General features: G+C 43.5%; 1 protein-coding gene across 1 annotated transcript in view; it reads left to right on the forward strand.

The window, feature by feature from the left end:
* The window catches only part of EGLN3 (egl-9 family hypoxia inducible factor 3), a 28,669-nt gene extending 24,670 nt beyond the window's left edge, over positions 1–3,999 (forward strand). Inside the window, exon 5 of the mRNA XM_035552301.2 lies at positions 197–3,999. Coding sequence (XP_035408194.1) covers positions 197–234 — 38 coding nt within the window. The 3' untranslated portion in view covers positions 235–3,999. The remainder of the gene's footprint in view (positions 1–196) is intronic.
* Positions 4,000–9,387: the final 5,388 nt, after the last annotated feature.

The following is a 9,387-nucleotide window of genomic DNA, read 5'->3' on the forward strand; positions in this document are numbered from 1 at the left end:
ACAAAACCTCAGTGTGACTAACTTGTTAACATGTTGATTTGTACAACAATTCAGTCCATGTAATTAACTTATTTCAAGAGTCTCAAATGGGAAGTGCTATCCATTGAAAATAAACCAACTTTATTCTGTTTGATTTTTGGATGAACACTACCAGAACTCTCTGACTTAACCATCTTTTTGTATCTTTTTGATGTAGACGCAAGGAAAAGAGAAGCGGCTCTTAATGAAGATTAATCAACTGTTTCTGAAGTTTCTGAACTTTGTGAAGAAATAAGATCCCAAAGATGACTTCCATTTCCAGTGGATCATGACACGTTCTTGTTATGCACAAGAATGCACTGGTTGTGTCTCTGTCTAGTGTGTGCATCTTACATTGACGGTACTTAAGGCAGCCTCCTGTCATGCCCTGCATCTGGCAGAAGGAACCCTTGTTTTCTGTTTACCTTTTGCTGGAAAAAATAACCAGGGTATTAATTTAAAAAAAAAAAAAAAAAAAAAGGTAGTGGCTCAGCCAACTGGCTTTTGATCACTTTGTAAGCAAGATAACAATCATTGGAACTAGTGGGAAAAACCTGAGTCTTATTTGCACTTTATAGGAAAAAAAAAAAATCTAGCTCAATGGGAAGGAGCTTTACAAGTTTATAATCTGTGGCAGACTGCTGATGGCAAGGAGAGATATTGGAAATGTGATACTAAAGTGGATTTTTGTAGAGTGTCATTTATGGTATGTCCTAGCTGAGCCTATCGATGGACTGCTCATTGCTTTGCTGTGCAGAACATTGGCTCAGCTCTCCTGTAGCATGACTTTCCAAACAGACTTTTGTATTCAGTCATCGCATTTCCTGGAGTTTGATCACTTTTTTGAAAAGTCGTGTTAGAGCTGTGCAGTTGCACTGCCCTTTCTGTCCCAGGCTGGAGGGGGAAGTGCTTATGCATCTGTCCACAGCTTTGTAAAACCATTTCCTTTCTGTTCTGAGCTGGATTGGTTTTATGTTTTCTATTTTCACTGTTTGGTAAAGCAGCTATTACCTCCCAAAAGTCTGAACTTGGAAGGCTGATGGCACACAGTGTGTTGGCACTAAAGGCCAACAGTATGCGGAGTTTGTCATTTTAATGATTTCTCCATCTACTATATCTTGTATGACACAGATGTGAATCTGAAATGAAAAGATGTCTGGCAGTCTGACAAACATGAATAATGGTTGACTTAGACTTGATTTCTATGCTGCTTATCCTTAGTTAACACATTTGTTTATCTTTGCATGTGTATGTAATTTCAGTGAAACAGTGATTCCGTTTCAGTTGGTCTTCTATGCCAGGTAACTATTTCTGTTATGCTCAAGCCATGAGAGATACAACAGATTAGAGTTATTCAATTGGCAGAGCACTTTTTTCCTCCATTATTTTTCAGAACTTATTAACTCAGCAGTTGCTCATCGAGTCCATCTCCTATCTGCCTAAGCTTCTACAACCAGCACTTACTATGCAGTTCAGAACAGCTCTTAATGAAGCTGAGAGCTAGCTGTGGATGTATTTATCACTCACACTAATTGTTTTCAGCCTAATACGCTCACTGATACACATGCACTTGCATTTATTTCTGTCTCAGGTTGTCAGTGTACATCAGGCCCTGCTATTCCAGATCCCTTCTTTGGCGTCCTGTATTTTTGTGCCACCTGCCCACAGTGGCAAAGGTGGTCTGCCCAAGCTGCCAGTCCCTGAACCAGTCCACCACACCGTGCTGGTAATGGGCTTGAGTCTGTTGCACCTCGGCTAGGGAATGAGCAGTAAGCATGCAATGGCTGCTATTAACCTGTACTGACAGAAGGGTAACAGCTACATAGGACAGAAAAGAAATAAATTCCTGGATGTTTAAAAAAAAAAAAAAAAAAAGTAATAGAAATGGAGTATTTCTTAAGCAGTTCTGTCTTAGAAAAAGCTGGACATCCTTCAGCCTGTTTTTGAATTTTGAATGTAAATACAGTAGTGCTAAGAAACCCCTCATCCTTTCTGGCTTCTCCCAGAGATCCAGCTGTGGTTGTATGGACTGGACTTCATTCAGCCTGACCACTGTGCACCTTAAGAGAGGAATATGAGGGAGCTTGTGACAAACACTCTTATAACTCAAAATTAGAAAAAGACAAGTAGTTTAATAAATGTCCTTTGATGTTAAAAAGTTATTTTGCTATGCTTGCAACTAAATAACACATCATAGACTTGAAGGAAACTTGACCATAACTTGAAACTCTCATTCTGCAATGTTTGCGTGGAGAAAGTTAGGTCTCTTCCCTGAAAGTGAGAGGTAGCCCTCTGAAAGATGGTAGGTGTCATCCTCTGACAGGGGCAGCCAGGGAATTACTATTTAAAAGGCAGGAGAAAAAAAAAAATCCCAGCCTGTTGTATTACTATGCAAAATTAATAATGGCACATAAGTTTTAAGCTCCTACATGATTTTAAAGGGAGCAAAGACAGCTAAAACAGAGCAAAGCACGTCTTGCTTTGTATTTAGAAACTTTAAAACAGTGCACTAGAAAGAGATGTTAATAAAAATCTCATTGGAGCCTAGAACAATGGAAAAATGATGGGCCAGAAGGGGAGAGGACTTGTATAAAGTTTGAGAAAGAAAGGTACTTTGGTTACCACTGTAGCTACCGTGTGTCTTCAGCAGTGGGCAGCAGTGTGTGTCGTGGATGGAGGATGGAACAATATAGGTGCATTTATTGTAAATAAACTACATGTTTTCATTATTAGCCTATGTCTTCCTGGCCTAGATAGAGGAGGGAAAGTAATTATCCTGTGGCAGAGAGCATTGCCTTTTCCTTTAACATGTATAATGAAACAGAAAAAGTTGAGGGCACAGGGCGCTGAAACCAGTTCCTGTCCTCCATTCCAGACCTCTGCCCCATTTCCAGATCAGTAGCATGATCTCCTTGAAGATGCTGTAGCTTAACTGGGGGGGCGGTGGTGGTGGTGGTAGGGAGTTGGTCATGTAGGAATCCAGTTGTGATGTTTTTTACGTAGATTTCTCTTACCTGTCTCTGAAATTGTTGCAAACTGCTCTGCGAGAACGTAATTGCTTGGAGAATCGTGGGGGCAGCAGTGTGCTGCGGTACAGAGGGCATTTCAAGGAGACTTTCTTTTGGGTTTTGTCTTCATGGCGAGGTAGCTGAAACACCTGTGGTTAAACAGCACTTGTCATACAGTTGTGAAAAAGAGTATTTTCCTCTAAGGCATTTAATGTCTAGTCCTTTTGGTAATGTGCCTTCAACATTCCTATCTTGTAAGATGTTACATGTCATGTGCATGACATTTGAATTTATTGTGGCTCTTTAAGAACTACGGTTGCCTTTCCAAATGCAATTGCATTCAAACTAAGGAGCTTTGGAAAATACACGAAGCCACTAAGCCACAATTTCCAACAGGTGGGGTTTGTTGTGCAGTGAGGAAAAAGGCCAGGAGACAGTACTGAAAATCAAGAGACTATTTGTATTAAACCTGTAACCAAACTTGCTGGCCTTTTGGGCACAGTAGCCTCTAATCTCATTTTCTCTAGATTACTTATGGTTCTGTGATGAATGGCCTCAACAAAGTAGTTTTTAAAAACAAGATTCACTCTGTTTTCTTCTCTATCTCTCTTTAAACAGTTCTAGTCCTTTACTATTGAGTTTTTTAAAATTTGTTGGAATATTATATATAATATATATATTTGTTGTTGCAAAATAGCTGGCTCTAACACCACTTGCATCTAGAAGAAAATGTATCTATTTGCAGGCAAATAACTAGTTTTACTTTGACTGTGATGTACTCCCAGCAGATATCTGAGAGTGAGTTATAACTACATCTTCTCTTGTCAGGTTGTATGCTGGTCAACAATGCTGGCACTTTGCATTGGATTGATATGGAAACCTGTAGTAGTATTTTATCATGCATCACATTTTATGTTCCTGTTACTCTTTAAAAAAAAAAGGTGGCAGGAGTCAATAAACACTGGGTTGTGTTAAATGTGGTCCTGTGTAAATCTTTTTGGTCTTGTCTTACTGTGGCCAGGGATGTGGTGGGCACAGGTGATGGCATGTAGCTGGGTGAAGTATGGTGGCACTGCACAGAGCTGCCACTGTCCCCAGCTGCCAAGGCAGAGCTCCATTTGCTACCATCAGTTTGGTACATTCCCTTGGTCACTCCCTGCTATTCTGAAGTTATTTACTTTGCTAGTGACCCTCTTCTTGAAATGCCTATTTGTTTTCACAGTCTTGTTGAACCAGACAACATTCTCATGGTTCATTTGTCATACAATAGGTTTTATTCTCCCTTTGTCATCTGATAGGTTTTATTTTCCCTGCTACTTCTCCAGGAAGAAGCCCACAGTTTTCTCCTGCAGCCATGGGGGAGCCTTCTCACCACTTCCACTGGCGTTGCAGCTGAGTGAAAGCCAAGACATCTTCACTCAGTTGTTGAAGTGTGGTGGACTTTTTCTGGTGCTTTTGCAATATTGTGGAAGGTGGGATTTCACACACCCCAAGTAAAAGCAGGCTTTCTGTGGTGGAGAGCTTGTTTTGACTTACTTATTTTGCTAAAGAGGGGAGAGAATTCAAGATAACTTGTCACTTCCTTTAAACATTTCACTTCCACTGAGGCATGCTTAAAGCATATGGGGAAGACCCAGGGAATGCAGAGGGGTTTCTCTTCTGAGCTTGCTCTTTACTTGATGAAGCTGGCCCTTGGCCATCCAGCTGCCAAGGACTTCGTTGTCTTTTCTCTGAACTTGGACAAAACGAATATGTTTATAGTAAATTGTTATCTTACAGCTATTTAGGGGTCTCTTTCCTCCCCCACCTACCCAAAGGGATATGGCTAAATATACTTACACTGAGAATTCCCATGCCTCCTGAGAATGCATCTTGTATGGGAGGCTGCAGTGAAAATCACAAAGCAGTATGACAGTGGAAGAGGGAGTAGCAAAAACAGGTTCTCCTTTCCCACATAGTTTCATCTCTGTGGAATATTTCCCCTTCAGGGAGTTAGAAAAACTCCCATCACAAAGCACAAATAGAAACTTTTTTCCTATCAGAAAAGAGGATCATTTTATCTGTCTGCTTATTTTAAGCAATGTTGGAGATGCTAGAAAATAGGTGAAGGGCTGTCCCAACAGCAAGCTGGGTGACAAACCCATCCAGTGCCAGCATGCTTGTCTGCTCCTTTCCTGGATGTCCTAAGGGGTAAATCTTCTCCTGCAGGTGGGTGAGGAGGCATTTTGTGGTTCTTCAGTCTTGGCCAACAGCTCAGAGACTGATTTACCATGAAGGAAGGCAGGTGAGAGCGTAGCTACCCAGTCCCTGGGTTTGGGGCAAGTAAGTGGTGATCTGGCTGGCTTGCTGTATGGGTGGCTTGTGAGAAGCTTGTTGAGAAAGACCAGGCAGAGTGGATTAGTCTGAGCTAACAGAGCTCTGAATATTGCTTGTGATTGCACACAGCTATTCTTAGTTCCTTTAATTTTAACAGTTTCTCAGCTCGTACTTGTTGAGAGTCTTGTGCTGTAACACATCAGAGTAGCAAAACCAGAATTGAGCTCTAAACTAGAGCACTTGGGGGAGAAAGAGCTCCAAACAATAGAGCCAATGTGTTTAAACAGAAAGGCTTTTGGACCAGAGCATGTCCCTTTTTTCCCAACTGTGTCACTTTGATAAATAAAAATCACTATCCCACCTTACAAGCCTTGCCCCTCTGATGTTACTCTTACTATTTAATAACTTCCAGAATAGTGGACTGTTCCCTTATGTCCCATGAGCTATGAAGCATTGCTGCTGCATGATCTTTCAAACACTGTAATGCTGTGTGCAGCCCTGAGGAATCTCAGCTGAGAAATCTGCAGCTCCTCAGCTAGCAAATAAGCAGCTGAAGGGACAGCACTGTTCAAAAGCACTTCGAGGAACCACTTGAGGCCCCCCACTTTGCCCTATAGTGCTATTGGTGATGCTGTGGCAGGCTGGTTTGGTTGTGCTTGTCTGTTAATGGGACATATGACAGCAATAGGTGAGGGCAGACGCAAGAATTAACTGCAGGACAGTGACGTGGGCTCCCTAGTGTGATGGAGAAGATTGCCCAGCACCCTGGGAACAGCAGCTGCCGGCACTGAGCCACCCTCTGCCAGTGTGCCCTGGCTGGGAAAGTCATCCTGGGGCTGTGGGAGAGCCTGGGGCAGCTGGGGAAAGTTCACCCGTGCTGCTGGCTGTGGAAACTGGCAGAGGCCAGTTTTTTTCTCTTGCTGCATTCCTCACAGCCAGAGGAGTGGGACCTTCACTTCTGGGTGCAGGTCAGTCACATGTCTCCCAGCCCCTGGGAGAACCCCAAATGCCCATCTGTGAGCACAGACACATCCTGCTTGGGCTGTGTGGGGGCAGCAGCAGCATCGCTGGTTCCCATGAGTGCCTCACTGGTTGAGGCAAATGCTCCTTGGGTACCAGTCTGTGTAGGCAGACACTGAACGCCTCTCACAGCAAAGAGGCCAACATCTGTCTGGGATTCACTTATGACAAAAAGCTGGTTTTATTTCAATTTTATTTTCGCTTCCTTCCTGTGTTCACTGCAGAGCGATGCTGTCCCTGCAGCTCAGCTGCAGCCAGCTGCCTGCTGTAGTCACGAACTGGCTTTTGCAGTGGAGAAAAGCTGCTACTGAAGCCAAGCCCCAGGTACGTCGAGTTGTCCTGCCTGGTGGAGAGCTTGCGGGCCCTTCCCTGACAAAGGGTGCTGAGCTCTTAAAGTTTATGAAAGGTGACGTTACTGTCATCGTTCCCTCTTGCTTGCTCTAATACCAGCACAAGGAGCCAGCCACATCTCCACGGTGCTCTAACAGAGACTCAGCAGCCACTGCTTGGGGGAAGTGGGAAGATGAAAGCATCCAAGGCTCTGCCAGTCTCAGAGGGCTGTGTGTGCGCATGTGAGCGAGTGTTTGTTTCTCTGTGCAGCCAGAGGGAAGCGTGATTTCCAGGGGGAATTAATTTGAGAAAACTGAAAGTTGCTCCTCTGCTAGCAACTAATGTTGATAATAAAAAGCAGTTCTTTTTCCTAAAAGGACTGCAAAATAAAACCACATAGCACATCTTTTGAAAGAAGAATAATTTAGACAGTAGTAATTTTTCCATCAAGCCTTTGTTATGGCTCAGGTAACCTTCCTGGTTCTTTTCCTTGCTACTGCTACTAGAAGAAAAATATGCTACATTTTCAGTGCACAGAAGGGACTAATTCCCTCTGCCAGGGCTGACATAGGAGCTGATCTATAGCTAAAAGCATTTACTGCTCCAGAAAGGCACATCTTTGAAGTGTGTTTTTTTTTTGTGTGTGTTTTTGGTTTTTTTTTTGGCTTAGGTAAACCGAAGGAGAGGCAGTTAGAAAAATACAGAAGCACAGCATCTGCTCAGGATATAACTAAAACTTACTAGAGCTGTTCTCGTAAGGGACAAGGTGTGGGCTGGTGTAGTGCTGCAGTAAAACACGGCAGTGCTTCCAGGCTGCCAGGCCTCCCCAGCTCCATGTATTTCACCCTCCTGCCCAGTCCTCTGCCAGCTGTTTTGCAGCATGGCATTACTGCCTATCACCTAGGAGCACACAAACTAGGAAATAAAATGGGTGCTATGTCCACTTGGTTGCAGTCTGTGGATTTAAATCAGCTGCAGCTCATCGCTCACCAAATGTCTCTGGTGCAAAGCACAGCTCTGGTCTCTTTTACAGGAGGCTGCCTGTGCTGGATCTTACAGCTCTGGAAAATACATCTCTGAAGTCCTTTTTCCAAAGATTTTAGTGCTCATACCTGGCATCTCAGGGCTGTTTGCTTTAGAAGAATGTGGCAGTGGGATGGCATGTTTCCCCTGTCCTGCTCAGGAAAACTGTCAGCAGGATGTCTGACCTGACCTCGTGGCACTGATGAGAAAGGACCATCAGAGTGCAAAGCTGCAAAGAAGCTCAAAAACTTTTGAGATCCAGGAAAACTGCATAATACTTCCATATTTAATCTGAAAGGAAAAAAAAAAAGGCATCACATTGGACTGCTATTTGTGCTATTTCTAATGACATGCAATTCACCAAAGGTGCTGTGTTTTACCCCAAAGGAGAGAATATTCACATTTTATGTCGGAAAGAATCTTCCTGTCTCAATACACGTTGTATTCATGGGAGCTAAAGAGAAAGCAATCAAGGTTTGGTTTCCTCCTTGAACTTGAATTGAAGGCATTTCCAGAAAAGTAAGAAAAGAGGATTTAGAGACGTTTTTCTGGCAGGGAGAAAAAACAGGTCCTTGAAGCATGGAGAGAATTGGAGCTCCCATGCTGCATTTAAGCACACCGCCTTGTTGGGTAGTCCACATGCAGAGCAGAGCATTTTTATACAAGATAATTACATGCAGTATTCAGAGGGGATGAAGTGGCAACATCCTTGCTGTTTGCCCTTCTGTGTTTAAAAGCCAGTGCGGTGGCTGTCACAGCATTTTGTAGGACCCTTGAGTGTAGAGCTGGGCTGCACTGAGGGCATCTGTGGGTTGCCTGCCACAATAGGAGGACCACTTTGATGGTGGGGCCAAAATGATCTTAGGGACTCAGGCAGAGACAAATACACAGTCGTTTCCTAGAATTCACAGACTAGTGAAAACCAAAAGCTTCCTGGTTCATTGTCCCCTTACACCACAACAAGGACCCAATCCATTACAATAAGAAGTGGCCAAGAGAAAATTAAGAAATGAAATACTTTTCTCATTTAGTTATAGCAATAAACTGAAGTACTTGTTGGCATGAATTTGGGATTCCCACATTTTTTTCTGAGATCCCTGACCGTAACAAGCTCCGTAACATCCACCTGGCAAGGCACGGCTGTGTTTCTGTTATTGAACATGGGCGCACTGCATGCAGTGTTGCACCTGATGTACACATGCTGGGGACACAGCCAAGCTCACCAGCTGCCCAGCAGCCTCATCAGAAAAGTACCAGCAGCTGGAAAACATTCAGATTGTCCACTCACATAATAAGCACAGTTTTCATTTCACGGATAAAAGATATCCCAGCAAGGAAAAGGAGTTCACAGGCAGGGAAACTTGGATTAATGTTCACCCTACACATGACCAAGAGGTTGGTCATCATCTTAAAAGGGCATGGGCATCCTCGATAGCAGCCAGAGTTTGTCTCTGCCAGGGACATGGTGGTGAACCAGGCAGGACAGGTGGTGTAACTGCGTCTGCAAAAGACAACCAGGTCTGGTCAGACTGTAACCTCAGAGTGGTGTCATGGCAAGCAGTGACAGTGGATTGATTTTTATTTATTAAACACTGTACATCATGCAAGCTTTGATGCTTGCCCCACCTTTATAATGGTTCACTGGGTGCTCTGTGTTCATCCCTGTGAGGTA

The sequence above is a fragment of the Cygnus atratus genome, chromosome 5 (genome assembly GCF_013377495.2).
Source record: "Cygnus atratus isolate AKBS03 ecotype Queensland, Australia chromosome 5, CAtr_DNAZoo_HiC_assembly, whole genome shotgun sequence".
Taxonomy (NCBI): domain Eukaryota; kingdom Metazoa; phylum Chordata; class Aves; order Anseriformes; family Anatidae; genus Cygnus; species Cygnus atratus.